Source organism: Hylobates moloch, unplaced genomic scaffold, assembly GCF_009828535.3.
Source record: "Hylobates moloch isolate HMO894 unplaced genomic scaffold, HMol_V3 SCAFFOLD_12, whole genome shotgun sequence".
Taxonomy (NCBI): Eukaryota; Metazoa; Chordata; class Mammalia; order Primates; family Hylobatidae; genus Hylobates; species Hylobates moloch.
In genome coordinates this window covers 96098852-96117145 of record NW_026652287.1, presented here as the reverse complement: position 1 = coordinate 96117145, position 18294 = coordinate 96098852, and the positions used below count along the sequence as shown (strand labels likewise).

Genomic DNA, 18294 nt, shown 5'->3' with positions numbered 1-18294 from the left:
AGGGTCTCACCATCTTGCCCAGGCTGGTCTCAGACTCCTGGACTCAAGTGATCCTCCTGCCTCAGCCTCCCAAAGTGCTGGGATTAGGTGTGAGGCACTATGCCCAGCCTGAGGCTCTTCGTAAGAAACAAAACTTCTTAGGTTGTAATACCCTTTGGACAGCCTGACTGCCTACCTGGAACTCAAGACATTCAAAGGCAAAGGAAATGAATGGCCCAGAAGGCAGGGTGTGTGTGTGCCTTTTGGCTGGGAACCTGGGTGGACCAGCTAGGTTCAAATCCAGGCTCTGCTGCTCACTGGCTGTGTGTACCTGGGCAGGTTTCTCATCCAAGCTTCCACGTTCTCACGTGTATAAGGAGGATGATGACAGCAGCACCTGTCTATGGGGTTGTAGTAAAGTTTAAAGAAGACAAGCGGAAGAAGTGCTCAGCACAGCACCTTAGACGTCTAACAGAAAGTGCCAGAACATACTTGTTGACTGAAGGCTATGAAACTGCTCTCTCAAGAGATTGTAAAATCTGCCCAAGGGAGATGAGATGTAGTTTATACAGGAATGGCTTTGCTAATTTTGTGAGCAGTCATTTCCAGCCCAGGACATCCCTTCATGCTAAAGAGACACAACCCTTAAGCCCCCAGGCCCAGGCCAGGGAAGAGATGAGTCAAGTCCCAGACACAGAGGGAGGACTTCTTTTTTTGACACCTTGACTGAAAACAATGAAAATGCTTTTTGAGTCTCAAAGCCCAGCTTTTAGGCACTCTGCCAGCAGGCAACGGGAGTGTTTTCCTTCAGCGGCCCCAGTTCCCACTGCAGAACTTAGAACCTGGGAAAACACGCCAAACAATAAGCCATCTGCGAGGCTTTCAGACAGTGCAATTTGCAAGAAGTGCTTTTATATCTTAGTAGGACTCTGCAGTAAGTCAGGATTAATTAATTGCTACATTAAAGGAGAGCACCTTTAGCATTTCAATGACATAATCACGTGCAATTACGATCATATAAAGGAACACTTTATAATTAATGATGTCTCTACTTCCTGAAATGTATAATCCTTATGTCTTGAATTCCAAAGAGGTTGGCAGACGGCAGGCCCTAAATATAGATCAGGAACTAATATTTAAATCAGTTTTTAATTTACCTTTTAATATGAACAATAAAACCAGAACAAAAGCTTACCATTATCATGGCTCTATGCCTTTATGTCTTAGAGGCTAAATATTCAGCAACAACAGATTCAAACTGAAATGGCTAACAATTACAGGCCTGAAATGGTTCTCTTAAATAGCAATAATTTTGCCCTAGCAAGCACATTAAAACTGCTTTTCCAGAAATGCATTAAAACTCACTCCAACTGTCCTGGTTTTGGCAACTACGCTATATTATCACTTATCAAAGAACTCTGCCTCATCTCTACGACTTAAAAATGAACATGTTTTTTCTTCCAATTAAGGAAGTTTCCCATGAAGTTGCAAGCACCACATACCAAGCAGTGTTCTAAGTACTTACCATGTAATGGCTTGGTCGGTCATCACGACAATCCTGAGACGGGATTCCTATTCCTATTATTATTCCTATGCTGATTCCTGTTTTATAAATGAGGATACTGAGGCACTGAGTTGTTAAAAAAATAATCTGCCAAAGCTACCACCTTCCAGGAAAGATCCCTTTAATTGAACCACAAACCAGACAGGATAAACAGACTTTCCGGATTTTAACACGCGTCGTGTCATGCAAGCAATTCAACATGAGGAAAGCCCCAGAGCCTGCCTGCATCTCATTTCTATTGTTAGCAAAGTTCTTCAGCAAACTCAGACGAAAATGCAGAAGAAACAAAATGTGACCCTCAGTAATATCCAAAGGGCGTCCAGAGGGTGGGGAAAATCCCTACAGCACAGCTTTTCCCCAAAAAGAAGGTATATACACTGCCCCTATTTTATTTTCTAATTTGATTCATAGCACGCTATTATCTTCTTTCATCAGTGAACAACGCAGAAGGGATTCCACCCTCCCCAAGACGGCCCCATGCAAGGTCAAGGGTTTACCTTGTCATAATAGTATCGCAGGGCTCTGCTCAGCTTATCATAGTTCATATTTGTTTTGTTTTTTCGGAGTCCCCACAGCTTGGCCACTTCTTCTGCTTTGAGGAGCTTGAATTCACCATCATTCGAGGTCCAGCAGATCAAATGCTCATGTTTCTGATCCAGCAGCAACTGCAACAGGAACTGCCACAGCGTGATTGCACTCTCCATACCTGTGGGGAGAGGAGGCCAGGTTAGAGCTGCTGGTCACGATGCTGACCAAACTTGGTGGGGAGAGAGGGGGCTTCAGAATGGGCAACTCAGCTGTCCCCTCCTTGCCCCAGTGAACCTAATAAAAAGCAGCTTTCACTTCCATCTCAAGGGGCCACTCTGAACCAGGAGCTTCCTGGCTGTATTTCTGTAAGCAGCCACAATTCAGAAACACATGGAGGCCCTGTGGTCCTCCTCTATTCACCACATGTCCCCGCGAGTGACAGCAATGCATGGGGAATGATGCGGAACAATGATTAATGACATGACCACTTGCAGAACGGGTCCGCATTCAAACCGTTCCCCACTTAACACAAGTGTCTATTCCCGCCCATCCTATCAATTTCTTTGTGGGTCCGTGGTATAGTTTGGATGTGTGTCCCCGCCCAAATCTCATGTTGAACTGTAATCCTCAACATTGGAGGTGGGGCCTGGTGGGAAGTGACTGGATCCTAAGAGTGGATTTCTCATGAATGGTTTAGCATCATCCCCCTTGGTACCACACTTGAGTTAGTGACTGAGTTCTCATGAGATCTGGTCATTTAACAGTGTGTAGCACCTTGACCCTCGCTCTCTTGCTCTTGCTCCGGCCATGTGACATGCCTGCTCCCCCTTTGCCTTCTGCCATGATGGCAGGTTTCCTGAGGCCTCCCCAGAAACCCAGCAGATGCCAGCATCCTGCTTCCTGTACGGCCTGCAGAACTGTGAGCCAATTAAACCGCGTTTCTTTATACAGCCTTGGGTATTTCTCTATAGCAATGTGAGAAAGAACTAATATAGTCGGTCTCTAACTAAAATGCTGGACCCCATACTTTATACAGGTGCCTGGAATATCTCTCCTGTGGTTGCGGTATATGTCTAAGTGTAACTGCCTTTCCTACTGTGATGAGCTTCACGAGGAAGGGACTTTGCTGGATTACTTTGTATTGCCAGCACTCTGATAACCCATACAATGCTCAAAGCTGCCCAGTCCGTGGATGCTTGTGAAACCAAACAATCACTGCCAACTGCAGAGACCTTCCCTTTCCCGGCACTCATCACGCTGCAGGTCAAAGCCCACCATCACAGGTGCACAGATGGGAAAAGCAATTTCTCCCATGAAGAGACAAAAACTTATATAATGTTGTCATTTTCCTTCAACTCTGGTGTGAACTTTTTAAATGCTATTCCTTCTGGCTAAAATGCTGTTCCTTAGCTTTGGAGCCTGGTGAACTCTCTCATCCACTGTGAACCAGCTCAAATAGCGCCTTCTCAAGGAAATTTTTCCCCACTCCTGGGCAGTTTCTCAATTTCAGGCATTTGAGGACTTTCGTGACAATAGGTATTGATTCTAAGTAGTAATAATAATAATAATCCATTTGTGTTATCAATCCTCATTACATTTTAAAAAAGCTGGTTAGACTGGCCTCAAAAGCTTTGCCACAGATCAACTGTTGTGAGTGGCACAGAGAGCTAGGGATCATCCCCTTGGATGGGAGCGAGACACTGCAGTCCTGGTGGGCGGGGGGCGGGAGACTGAACCTGGAGTGACCGCAACCCAGGGGGCAGCTCTGGGAGACCTGGAAGCCAGAATAATTGCCTTGGGGAGGGTTATTTGTACCAATATTGTCAACCCCACAACTCCTCTCAATTAAAGGAACGTAGACTAGGAGTGCTCTCCAATCACCCACAGGGCATTTTATTTAGGGCTCTTTAAAGGGGATATTCTTTACAGAAATCAGTATTAACCACAATGGTCTGTAAGACAGTCCTTTCATTGCTGGGTCAAAACCACCTCTGCATCTCACAAATCTTGCAAGCCCCCACTTTGCTGGGATGCATGGCAGCTGACGAGCCCCAACTCCTCCTATGAACCACCCTTCTGATGACTTGGATATGAGCCACAACCTTCTTCTCCTCACTGGCACTAAGAACAGCTTACAGTTGTCGCAAATTCTTGAGATTTTCTGGGCCAAACACATCAGTCAGCTTTAACGTATCTTTGAAACTTTAAGTGCCTGCTCAGATGAATCTGCTCCTAAGGGCAGAAGGCTGCCAGTGGGTTTGGAGGTCTGCAGGGAAGGGACTGTTGGGCCTCTGCTCACATGCCAGGTGGGAAAGTGGTCGGCCACCGCCACCCTCCACTTTTAACTGACATCACGTTCCGAATGGGACAGGAGGGCAGCAGAAACATCTATCCATGTATTTTACACTTAGCATTTCCACCTGCCTGGCCTCCTCGGAGCTTCTTGTGCATCACAGAATCACTTTTCATTGCAATCCAACCCCATGTGTCAGAGACCATGTTCTGGGCGTGACTTACGAGAACGCATATGGCAGACTTGTTAAATGTTCTCAACTGCCCTCTCCTTAGGTGACTGTGTAGCCCTGCACTGGAGTGGCTGTGGGAGGAGTGCTGACATTGGGGCTTTGCCATGTGATTGCATTTGGCCAGGAGACTGACACGGGGAAGTGACAGCATCCCATTGCCGAGCCGGGCTCTTGGAGGCATCATAAGTTGGCACTTTTGCTCCTGTGCTATGCTGCCAGGAAGCTGCTACCCCAGAACGAGACACATGGAGGTGACCTGAACTCAACCCAAAGTCCGAAGCCAAGCCCCACCTGCCCTTCATCTGAAGCAGCACCTGTGACACTGACTTGTGAGAAAAATAAACGCCACCGTAAGCCAGTGATCTTGGGGCAACTGGTTACGCAGCACCACTGCGGCAAAAGCTGACTATTAAAATACATGATGTCTTTGTTTAAAAAAAAAAAAATTCTCCCTTTGCTGGGGTGCCATTATCTTTATGCTCTAGAGCTTGTGTTCAAAATCACGAGAAAGGCTGGCTATGGTGGCTCAGGCCTGTAATCCCAGCACTTTGGGAGGCTGAGGCAGGTGGATTACCTGAGGTCAGGAGTTCAAGACCAGCCTGGCCAACATGATGAAATCCCATCTCTACTAAACATACAAAAAATCAGCTGGGCGTGGTGGCCCGCGCTTATAATCCCAACTACTTGGGAGGCTGAGGCAGGAGAATAGCTTGAACCCAGGAAGCAGAGATTGCAGTGAGCCAAGATTGCGCCACTGCACTCCAGCCTGGACAACAAGAGCAAAACTCCATCTCAAAAAAAAAAAAAAAAAAAAAATCATGAAAAAGTATGCTACTAGGTGTGGAGGGATCGGCTGATCACATTTTTACTCAGAGGCCACACATGGGCTAAGTGGCAGCCATGGGTGCTATGGCCATAGCCTCAGGCAAAGGTAGGAGAGAAAGAAAAAGGACAGGTGAAAGAGTACAAAGGGAACAGGCAGAGGAGCAGCGGTGGGGATGGGGACCTACTGCTTCAGGGCCTCCCAGATTTCTGGAATAAAGGAACTCGCCTAGAGAAGGCAAGAGCTGTTCACTAAGAATCACAGAAATGCCCCCACCGTTCAACCAAGCTGCAGAGCTTGGGTGGCAGCTGCAGGCACAGGGGATCATCAGAGGATTACTCAGAGGGGTTGCTATGCGCAACACCGCTCCGGCGAGGTGACTAAGGGCTGCAGCCTCTCCTGTCTGAGGCATGCCCAGCCTCGCCCCATGCTGAGGGCCTCGTTCTCCTCTTCTCGCGCTCTCTTGAGCCACTCCTTGACCCTGGTGGATCCACCAGTTTCGATGATGGGCAGTCACGTAGCCTTCCCGGTGGAAATCCCAGCCAGACATTACTCAGAGCTGAGTCGAAAAACTACTTTCCTGTGAGCTTATCACTGCATCTACAAAGATCATCCTGTCTACGCTCAGCAGAAGTCACTCTGGGGTATCGTGGAGCCCCCAGGCAGCTCTGGGACCCACCATCCTCTCTGGCCAGAGCCATCTGCATGATGAAAATGGGTGGCTGTCTGTGGCAGAGGTTTGGGTAGGGGGACAGGTGGGGCAGTGGGCCACCAGCTGCCACGGCGCTCTCCATATTGTTTTCGTTCCACTCGATGTAGTTTAACTATGAGATCAAGTTTCATAATTTACACAACTATTTTCACATACAATTACACTGTACATTCCACTGTGCCTCTGCCAGCTGGAAATTTTGCCCTCTGGGGTGTTGGAAAACACAGACTTTGTACCATCGTGCTGGGAGGTACGCCCTTCCAATAACCGCTAACACTACAGATTTTCGTAAATTCATCTGTACGAGTATCTCTCTCACCAGAAAAAAAATTTAAATAATTTTTTTTTCTAAATTAATTCCTTGATACCTAGAATCCTTAATGAAGTCCAATATCTTAACAGGCAGGTACAATAAAGACCATTTACCTGGATGCCACTTGAAGGAATGTGAGTAATTCAGACAGTACACTGTGGCTTTTATTAAATCAACAGTTGAAGAAAGGGGTGGTACTTGAGATTTATGTTTGATTGATTATTATGCACATGGAAGCCTGCTCTAAGTTAAAATGTTTCATCCGCCTAACTTTACTTAGCTGATTTCCCACCACTCTGAGCTTCAAAAATGTAGAACACATAAAAGAAATGCTAGAAATCTTTTTTTTAAAATTCCCTTTAACTAATGAGAAAATGCTTATCTTGGCCGGGCGCGGTGGCTCACGCCTGTAATCCCAGCACTTTGCGAGGCCGAGGCGGGCGGATCACGAGGTCAGGAGATCGAGACCATCCTGGCTAACACGGTGAAACCCCGTCTCTACTAAAAATACAAAAATTTAGCCGGGCGTGGTGGCGGGCGCCTGTAGTCTCAGCTACTTGGGAGGCTGAAGCAGGAGAATGGCGTGAACCCGGGAGGCGGAGCTTGCAGTGAGGCAAGATCGCATCACTGCACTCCAGCCTGGGCAACACAGCGAGACTCCATCTCAAAAAAAAAAAAGAAAATGTTTATCTTTCCCCTGCCCAGACCCCTGCTTTTTTAAGATTCAGGGGGTATATGTGCATGTTTGTTACATGGGTATATTGCATAATGGCACAGATTGGGCTTTTAGCATACTCGCCGCCCAAACAGCAAACACTGCACCCAACACTGCACTCGACAGGTAATCTTGCAGCCCTCACTCCCTCCCTCTCTCCCCACTTTTGGAGTCCCCAGTGTCTATTATTGCCGTCCTTATCAGACCTTATTTTGAATGTACAAAATTTTATCAGGTATTTTAATGCCATTCTTTTTGCAGAATTGAACTCTGTGCTTTCATACTGAGGCTCATCAGTCTGCTTTTAAAGGCATCGCTGCTCTTCCAGGAAGAGGTGTCCCCTTCACATCTGATACTTTCTGGATTCCTCTGACCTCATCTCAACCTTGCAGCCTGCAGGGACTTCCCATCTCTGGCTGGGCTCTCACCATTTCTACCAGCACTCACCAGGACCATGGTCACAGGTGGCTGAGGCCCACCCACTCCTACTCCAGAGGGCAAAACCACCTGTTACTTGCCCCAATTCCTTTCCCTTTGTAATGTAGAGCTGTGATCTACCATGGTAGAGTGAAGTTAGACGATTTAGAGCAGCTTGTCAAATGTGAATTATATGCATACCTCCTTTAAAGGAGCAGGAGGAAAAGTGATACGTTCTCAGTGTTGACAAATGATTTTTTTTTTTTTTTTTAAGACTGCGTCTCTCTTTGTCCTTCAGGCTGGAGTGCAGTGGTGCGATCTCAGCTCACTGCAACCTCCACCTCCCAGGTTCAAGCGATTCTCCTGCCTCAGCCTTCCAAGTAGCTGGGACCATAGGTGCACACCACCATGCCCAGCTAATTTTTTTGTATTTTTAGTGGAGACAGGGTTTCACCATGTTGGCCAAGATGGTCTTGATCTCCTGACCTCAGGTGATCTGCCCGCCTCAGCCTCCCAAAGTGCTAGGATTACAGGCGTGAGCCACTGTGCCCAGCTGAGAAATTAGTTTGTTAAAAAATAATTTTCAAAAGAGGGTTAAATCATGGCTCTCATACAGATATCAAAACGAACACGTTCGAGATTTTATTTCACTCATAATTCAGTAGGGAACCAGACAGACGTTATAATGAGTTCAAAAAAGCATCTGAATAATAGAGGCATTTATAGAAGAAGAACATTGAAATAAATGCTTAAATGGAGGCAAAACTAGGGGTGGGAGTCAATGGCACTCTGTAAGACAGAATTCGGCTGTCTATAGACGAGAATTATTTCATGAGCAGTTACCTATAGTCAACAAATAGTCAACAACGTTGTAAAATAGCTTCCAAAAAATCAGAATCACATCAGCTGGAGGGAGTCTTCTCTAGAGTCAAGAATGCGGTTTTTCACTGAAGCATAATTCTTTTCTTTTTGACTAGGTCTCACTCTGTTAGCCAGGCTGGAGCTCAGTGGCACGATCTTGGCTCACTGCGGCCTCAGCCTCCTGGGGTCAAACAATCCTCCCAGCTCTACCTCCCAAGTAGCTTGGGCTACAGGTATGCACCACCACGCCCTGCTAATTTTTTAATTTTTTGTGGAGACCATCTCTGTATGTTGCTCAGGAGTCTCCAACTCCTGGCCTGAAGCAACCCTCCTGCCTCAGCCTCTCAAAGTGCTGGGATTACAGGCATGAGCCATCGCATCCAGCTATATAACTATTTTCTATAACTCAAAGCAGGTGCTAGTGAAGCACTTTCATCTATTTGGAAGGTAAGCGCACATTCTGGCACCTGACTCTCTGGGTTCAACAGCAAAGACTCGTCCTGTCTGGTTGCGGGACTTTGGGTAAGTTACTTAACCTTTCTGTGCCTCAGTATCCTCACAGGTAAAATGGGACTGATATGATAAAAGTATCACATCATACAGCGTTGTTGTAAGAGTTACAGAAGTTGCTAATAATGCACTTAAACTACATCTGGGGCAAAGTTAAGTGCTATTTAAATGTTAACTACAATTACCTTTGAAGCTACGGGGAATCCTCACAGAGCTTGCGGTGGAGTCACGTGGCCTTCCCCAGGCTGGAAGGCATTGTGTAGCTATGGCACCCACCTGGGCTCTTTGTCCATTAGGCAATGAGCCCCACACAGGCACTGAAATCCAGGGAGACTCTTCAGCCACATGGTGACTGTGGTTTGTAAGGTGGCTTGGAGTATGCTTCTGTTTTGTAGTCTATCATCAAATATGAAAGCACAAAAAATCATAAATGCTTGCAGAAAACTCAGATGCCAGAGCACAGATTCTCTGACTCCAGCTTAAGAAACACTGGTTTAAACGCTGACCCTGAGGCCTCCAAGCTGTGTGACCTCAGCAAAGAGGGTCCTTGGGGCTCTCACCTTCCCTGGGGGACATTCTGCTCCCATCTATGCGGTTTCTCTGGAGCGGGAAGGGGAGTCAAGTACATGAGAGCTGTTGGGTCAGAGAGCGAAGAAAGAAAGATGTTCTAAATGACAAGCCAAGGGACGACGATGACAACACCGCTCAGAGCCGCTGCAGACGGGGCCCCACAGGAGGGCATCCATGGGCTGGTCCGGGCAAGAGACACAGAGTAGAGAGGCGTGGAGGGGCCGAGAGTAAAGCACTTGACTTCTGGCACAGAGGAGAGGGACATTTTTGCAGACTCTGAGTGATTATTTTCTGCCCTTATTCTGTTTTCAGCTTTTTGCACTTAAAGAATGCAGTTATGAAAATAGTTTTGAGGCTGGGCGTGGTAGCTCATGCCTGTAATTCCCGCACTTTGGGAGGCCGAGGTAGGTGGATTGCTTGAGCCCCGGAATTCGAGACCAGCCTGGGCAAGAGTAAGACCCCATCTCTACAAAAAATACACAAATTAGCTGTGTGTGGTGGTGTGCGCCTGTCCACCCAGGTACTCAAGAGGCTGAGGTGAGAGGATCGCCTAAGCCTGGGAAGTAGAGGCTGCAGCGAGCTGTGATGGCGCCACTGCACTCCAGCCTGGGTGACAGAGCGAGAACTTCTTTAAAAAAAAAAAAAAAAAAAAGTTTTATATCCCTCTTTAGTCTTTCCGATGTTTTTAACTTTGATTCATTCTTTAATCCGACGGAGCCTCAAAAAGAAAGATGCTATTGACAGAAATATTGATCATTCTCATTATGCTGCGCCCGTCTCCGCGAGAGATGTCAGGTCTCGTGACAGGATCCCAGCTTCAGGTGTCCCAGCTCCTCCTGCCTCCGTCCCCGAAAAGCTACCGGCCTCTTCTTGGAAGCTGACCTCCTTCCTGTCGGCCACAAGGTGGCGCCCGACGTCTTGATGTGAATAGGGGCCGCACAGACTCCTTATGCAAAGTATGAGGTTTTTGCCTCCATTCTTAGTAGTCGAAATGCACACTTATTTGTTCTTCTTTCTACTGATGGCAACCTAGCACTTCCCTTTGCATGTTCCTTGTTTCATTTTTACTGAGGTGGGAGTTGAGGGGGCAGAATTAGCTTTGATTTTCTTAAGCTTCTATGTGGTGGGAAATAAGAAACGAGGCAACTTAAAAAAAAAGAAAGGCAATAAGAGCCCAAGAAAAGGAGAAAAACTTCTGGGTAAGGAATAAACAAAATAGGTGCTCATGAGGTACCTATGTCTTTTTTCGTTTGTTAAATTTTGCATGGTTAGAGAAATGAAGATGAATTTGAACACTTCTTACTGAAAATTCTGGTGAGTTCAACTCCTCTGCCTGTATCTGCTATGCATTTCCATGTCATGACACTATCATTGTCTAAGACAAAGGGTAGTAGCCATTTCATTATAGAAAATGAACCCTGTACTTCAGTCAAAGAACTGGAAGACAACATTTTATATTATTGGGGATCTGCAATAACTCAGCACAGAGTAAGTGTAAGGTATTAAGTAAATAAGGATAATATTTGGAAAAAAACAACTTATACAAGTTCTGAAGTCTATTATTTCTGTGAGTTGGAAGACTATTAAATTTATTTTCAAAGGACATTTTAAATTATTTTAATCATTATCACTGTGTATAAAAAAGGCATGAGGCCAACTTCATGTCTCCCAAGCTTTTCATTTATTAACAAGTATTTGCATTCTGTGAATATCTACAAATTGTCCATTTTAAAAAAGGTAAACAAAAGTAGGTATTGCTCACCTATTTACTTACTCTTTACAGTCTGCAATGGTTTTTGTTGTTTTTTGTTTTTGTTTTTGTTTTTTTGAGACGGAGTCTTGCTCTGTCGCCCAGGCTGGAGCACAGCGGTGTGATCTTGGCTCACTGCAAGCTCCGCCTCCCAGGTTCAAGTGATTCTCATGCCTCAGCCTCCAGAGTAGCTGGGATTACAGGCGCACACCATTGCCTCCAGCTCATTTTTGTATTTTTAGTAGAGACAGGGTTTCAGCATGTTCACCAGGGTGGTCTCAAACTCCTGACCTCAGGTGATCCACCCACCTTGGCCTCCCAAAGTGCTAGGATTACAGGCGTGAGCCACCATGTCCGGCCCAGTCTGCAATGTTTTTTTTTGTTTGTTTGTTTTTTGAGTCGGAGTCTCGCTCTGTCGCCCAGGCTGGAGTGCAGTGGTGCGATCTCGGCTCACTGCAAGCTCCGCCTCCCAGGTTCACGCCATTCTCCTGCCTCAGCCTCTCTGAGTACCTGGGACTACAGGCGGCCGCCACCACGCCCGGCTAATTTTTTGTATTTTTTTTTTAGTAGAGACGGGGTTTCACCGTGGTCTCGATCTCCTGACCTCGTGATCCGCCCGCCTCGGCCTCCCAAAGTGCTGGGATTACAAGCGTGAGCCACCACGCCCGGCCCAGTCTGCAATGTTTTTTAAGTAACTCTTCCATCTTGGGAAAGAGAAAGGTTGCTGGGATTACACGCCTGTACATGTTATATCTAGCACAATGCAAGGATTACTGGGTTTTTAATGAATGGATTACACGTCTGTAATCCCAGCACTTTGGGAGACCGAGGAGGGAGGACGGTTTGTGCCTAGGAGTTCAAGCCCAGCCTGGGCAACATGGTGAGACCCCCATCCCCACAAAAAAACACAAAAATTAGCTGGATGTGGTGACACACACCTGTAGTCCCACCTACTTGGGGAGCTGAGGCAGGAGGATAACTTAAGCCCAGGAGTTTGAGGCTACAGTGAGCTGTGATCACATCACTGCACCCCAGCGTGGGCAACAGAGCATGAAACCGTCTCAAACACACACAAAAAAAGGGATTTTTCAGAGGAAATCACTGACAACCACTGAAATAACAACATATGCAATTTACTGTGTGTAGGAACCACCCCTCTTTCCTTCTGAAACTGTGCTGTCTCTGGCTAAATTAGAAGTAACTCAATTGGTTTGTCAGTGACTTTTATATGGGTGAGTAGTAAATGATGGTTTCGTTAACTCTGGCTGAGAAAATGTCTTACAACCATCTACTTCTTCCCACATAATTCACCATACCCCACCCTACCACCGTACAACCCAGCCCTATGTTATCCTACATTTTCAGAGCGGGTCCACATTAAGACAGAAAAGGGCTTATTTCCATCCAAGGCTGCCTCATGTGGCTATCTCTTGATCCCTAACATTCCAAAACTTTTTAAGATTCCTGGTATAGAGTTTGTTCTTTCTGGGCTTAGAGAAGAAGAGGTGGTCAATCTGCAGGGTAAAGAAATAACTGATTGTCCCAGAAGCACACCCTATTGCTCTGTAGCACAAAGCAGCAAGGCAATTTAAATGAGATGGTGTGTGGAAACAGCATGGCACCGCGCCAAAGTCTTACATATGTTTTAAACCTTCAACAACGTTTCTGTGCCCCCTTCATATATGCCTTATATGAAGCCTTCCACGACACATAAACAGCTATTTATTTTTAGCCATCATTTCACCTGCATTACCCAGCACTTCCAACACAGCCCCTGACAAACAATAGGTACTCAATTAAAAGGTGTGTAATGAATCACAATTTCTTTGGCTCTCAATTTCTCTAAGATGGGTATTGTAAGATCTGACTTCACAGACTCTTCCAAAATGAGCTAAAGAGCCTAGAAAAAATAATTTTATTTTGCTTCCCCCTCCCCCGCCCCATGGGAGAAAAATGAACTCACTCCCTTCTCCAGTGTCGTCTTCACTGAGTCCTGTATCCCACCACGTGGCTCACCAGGTAGCCACACAGAGTGTGCACTATGTAGTCTTCAACACACACACATCTTCATTTAATCTCTTTCTTGAAAACATCAAACAAAAATTTTATTGGGTGGTTAAAGGAATATAAGCCTCCCAGATCAAAGCAGCCAACTGGTCACCCGGCCTTCCCAAATTGAGGCTGCCGTTCATTAGAGCTGCTTGGTTAACCACATCCACCTCCCCCCTATATCAACATCCCCAGGAAACAGATTTAGAAGTCCTGGGAACTGCAGGGAAAATCTTTTCAGGTAACCCTCTGTATTAAAACAGCAGACCATGTCTTGAAAGATGAGTGGGGCTATAAAAAACAAGAGGTTCCTACAACCTGAGGCAGTCCCTAGGCCCCCTTAGAATCCCACATGGAAGGACGAGCTCTGCTGACAATGCTTTTTCTTTAAACAGATGGGCTGTTCCTCCCCAGACATTTTTGGACTAAAACCTGAACATTCACTTTCTTTGCAATTGTTTTTGTTGCCTGTGTTGTTTGCATTCTCTTAATTCTGGCCTGAAGCACGTCCCGCAGTTCTCATACTTGGTAACATTCAGCTTCCTCTTCTTCTGCAGGTTGCAGGCAGGAAACTGGAAAATGGGCCACAGGAAACCTGGCCTCCTACATCTGTCCCACTTTGTCACTGCAGCTCTGGTTTCATTTTGTCTTGTGTTTTGGCTCTGTTTTAACCTTCAGCACTGCAGCCCAACTCTGCCTTCTGAAACAACACTGAGGTTCTTATCGCCCAAGAAAACTCAGAATTTTTGTTCCTCCCCAAAGTAATTAACACTGTGAATTCAACAGGGAAAAAATACTAAGCAGATTCTCCTAACAGTAGTCATTTGGATCAGAAAAGTGATTCATTAGATGTAATAAAGCTATTAATAAATCCACAATGAAAATTAAAGACTGTTTCATAATACTGGACACAGAAAAGTTTTTATTTTGTATTTCCTGTGATTAAGGTCAATGGAAAAGCACAAGTTATTTTAGGTAAATATGGTTACTAGTGGTCCAAGGCTGCCTGATGAATTTTAACTTGGCTAGGCTTTGATAAATAACATACAAAAATTAGCTATAATCATATTTCATTATAAATATCACATCGTGATATATTTCAAATTGTTTCATAATATCACAACTATTAAGTTGAACTGTAAGAAATTATTGTTTTTATAGATCAAAACTAGTCAAATACCAGCAATCTCATATATTCAACCTAAAATATATTTACATATATAAAACTGATACACATACACACACACACACACACACACACACACACACACACACACACAATCACATCCCCAGGGCAGTTTCCTCTTCACATATTTGGTCCATGGACTTTTTGAGAATCTAAAATTATCTAGGAAAAATATACAGCTATAGAAAATACACATAATTTCACCAGGATTTATACAACTCTAAAAATAACTTATAAATTTCAAATTAAGAGCACTGTTCTAAGAAAACGTTAGCTATTAATATATCCTCCACCAGCAGCAATGCTGAGATCCCATGGAATTCTGAAGAATAGCGCCCGTACCTAAAGAAATCCATTACTTTATTAAATAGGAGCTTTTCTTTTTAGTGCAGTTAAATTTGATGACCACTTACTATGTACCAGGCATTGTGCTGAGTGCTTTATACATGCTGTCTAAATTTAATACTCTCAGTTGGCTATGCCCACGAGGAACTATGACTTTGAAAGGTGAAATAAGACGCTCATGGCCACATGGGTAAAATGGGCCAACAGAGCCTCATATCCAGGGGCATCTGGCTCCAAAGTCCAGGTTCTTAATCAACGTGCATATGCCCCCAGTAGAGGCTTCATTTCTCATATGCACACTTCACTGCTGCTAAGGAACTGTCTCATTGTAATTCGTGGGAAATACATTCCCACTAGGAATCAAATCAGGACATTTCCTTGTTCATTTCTGGTGTTGCCTCCTCTGCATCTCCAGCTGCTCCAGTTGGGTTGTTTCGAGAAAGAATCTTTGAACCCACCCCATCCACCATTTTGTTAACCAGTGCCCTCCTTTCAAAGATCTGTATCGTGGTTTAAATAGGTTCAAGGTTCACCCAACACTAAATAAGCGAGGGTGGCTCTCGATACAAGCGGGACGTTGAGAAGCTGCGTGTTCTGGAAGTCGGTGCCTCCTGGACCTCCCATTCGGGGGTGTGTGTGTGCACGCGCAGGGCGGTGGAACAGGATGAAAGTCGGAGGAAACAGAAGTGAGCTAGCCTGGCCCGAGAGGGGCCCCAAACACACATGCACCTCACATCACGAAACGAATCATGAGAAGCACTTCAAGTGTGAATAGGGACAGGCTGGAATCCCAGGGAAACCGTGCATGACAGGATCTGGCAAGGTCCCTAGCACCCAGCAGTGCCTCCAAAACTTTCCTTTAAAAAGAAACACCTCTAGGGAAGCCGTTTCAGGTTCTAAGAAAGCAGTGTTTCGGATTTCATGGAGGACCACAACATGCCCCGAAAAACACAGGCTGTTCCACAGTCAGTCAAACTTACTAAGATCTTACAAACTGTCTTTCAGTTTGAGCTTTAAATTAATGAGCTCTCAAATCCCCAGTGGGCATCTGGCCCCCCCGATCCTCATACTACTTTTGATTCTTATGTTTCAGAGGCCTTTGCTTGAATGGAAAATCTTTTCCCCAAATTTTTGTACTATTAATATCAATACAATTCAATCCTGCATACAAGAGAAAAAAGTTGGAGGTCAAGATAAACAAATTCTCATTGTAGCCAAAACCTTAAAAAGTTGCCTGATCTTCTGTGCCTTGGTCAAAGGTAGGAAAAAAAAAAAAAAAAGGAGAAAAAGAGTTGTGTGAGCTACAGCAGGGATGTTAACTTCTGTATTTCAACCTTCTCCTCTGTAGAAGGGGCAAAGTCAGTCTTACCCTTTACATACTATCAAACTAAAAGACTTCTTAAAAGTATTTGAAAGTAAAAATATGTAATCCTTTTCATCAATACATCATATAAATGATCTTTAAAATAAGGATGGAACAATGTCCTCAGCTTTAAAGACAGCCTTGACAGAAGTATTTTCTTAAATCTATGGTTGTCAGTGTAAGAAAATGTTTATTTACTTACTTTAAGATGGTTTTACAAAAATCAAAATAAAGGAAATCTTACAGACCACTTCCACTAGAATGAAACCCTAATCTTTCTGATAAACTTGAAAGCTTTTCTGTGCTAAAGAAGCTGATGAAAGTCTAAAGTATTTACCCAGTGCAATGAGAACCTTTTTGCATGGATATAAAATGATGGCAGTTTTTCCACATCCAGAAACTGAAACATTTCCTGCCAGAGCATCCTCCAAACTCTTCTATTGTGTTGAAACTGTAAAATCTTTCTAAATCAGGACTTCCTCCTATTATGCTTTAGAGGCGTCTTTCTGGGAAGGGTAGATCCAAGGCAAAAGGTAGGAATTCCTGCAGCACCACCCAGTGGAAACATTACAAAAAAAAAAAAAAAAAGCAAGATAAAATATGTTTAATAAAAGAAAATCTCATGTGTTAGCTCCTCACTCAAACTCTGGATACCACTCTTTCTGCATCGATGGCAACCTGCAATCTGTTGTCTTACAAACGGCCTTTAACATCACGTCTGCCCTGTCTCTGTTTTGCACGTGTGCACACACGCTGCACCATGGCAGGGTCAGGAAGGATGGTGCACCCCTGGGGAGGAAGGGGTCCCAGGTGGGGTCAGGTGTGGGCTGTGACATCACCCCTTCCTCTCAGAAGGATCCCCAAGGGATCCTGGGGACCGGGAAGTCTGCACAGCTGTGCTGGGCACCCCAGTCCTGATGCAGCAATGAGCATTTCCTGGCAGAGAGGTGCCCAACCATCTGTGCACCTTCCCCTTCCCCTGGCCCAGCTGCACCTGGCCCGGGCCACCTCCAACATCTGCACAGCCATTCTACCTCACTGGTTCTATCCTGGAGAGAGTTATAGAGCCTTTTCCTCCCCTCGCAGCCCCTTTCTCCAGTCCCTGCAAAACTCTCCGGTGTGCGCATGACTTCTGCTCCCCTGTCCTAGCAAGGCCACAGTGCATCTCATAGGCTCCTTGGAGGTCATTTAAATCTGGTTGCACTTCATTTACTGCCTCCACCAAAACTTGTCTCTCCTCACCAGTGCCTGCTCCTCACAATGCATGACACATCAGGCTATAATTTTCTTGGGAACTGGATGAAGCAACAAGAACCCTTGACCCTCTCCCTTCCAGCTCCTTCACAGAAAGCCCTGGCAGTGGCCTGGAGAAGGAGAGACACCATTGCATGCTCTTCTCAGGAAAACTGGGAACTTTCTTATCTTCTCTACAGAACTTAAAATAACAAAGTAAACTTAATCATTTATGGATGGTTAAGTCACTAAAAAAAACTGCCCTCTGGCTGGGTGCGGTGGCTAACGCCTGTAATCCCAGCAATTTGGGAGGCCGAGGTGGGTGGATCACCTGAGGTCAGGAGTTCCAGACCAGCCTAGCCAACATGGCCAAACCCCGTCTCTACTGAAAATACAAAACTTAGGTGGGAGTGGTGGCGGGCACCTAAAATCCCAACTACTCAGGAGGCTGAGGCAGGAGAATCGCTTGCAGCTGGGAGGCGGAGGTTACAGTGAGCCAAGATCACACCACTGCACTCCAACCTGGCAACAGAGCGAGACTCTGTCTCGAAAAAAACCAAAAACCAAAAAACAAAAAACTGCCCTCTACCATCAGCCTACCTGGAAAAGTTACCTTTCTCCCTTCCTAGAGTAAATCCACTGAAACCATTTTTAATCCCCCTTTTAAATGGTACACAGATATGGCAAAGGGTAACAGTTGGCTGAGCTAGGCACTGTTTAGAGGATATGATCAGTGTTAACACTTTACAGCACAACATATTTGAATTGCTGATCATGCATTATACAAAGGGTTAATTGCATTATACATCTTTCCTTTCTTTTTCTGAAGTTTAACATTTGCCAAAACATGT

General features: G+C 45.2%; 1 protein-coding gene across 5 annotated transcripts in view; it reads right to left on the bottom strand.

Moving 5' to 3' along the window:
* Nucleotides 1–18294, bottom strand: part of ELK3 (ETS transcription factor ELK3) — a 136850-nt gene that overhangs the window by 104903 nt on the left and 13653 nt on the right. For 4 of the 5 annotated variants that reach the window (XM_058426049.1, XM_032170948.1, XM_032170950.2 and 1 more), the window contains one exon: nucleotides 2041–2249. In XM_058426049.1, the coding sequence (XP_058282032.1) occupies nucleotides 2041–2247 (207 nt within the window). In that variant the 5' untranslated portion in view covers nucleotides 2248–2249. Of the gene's footprint in view, nucleotides 1–2040; nucleotides 2250–13230; nucleotides 13346–18294 lie in introns of those variants that run through there. The other variant, XM_032170949.2, reaches the window with a different exon arrangement.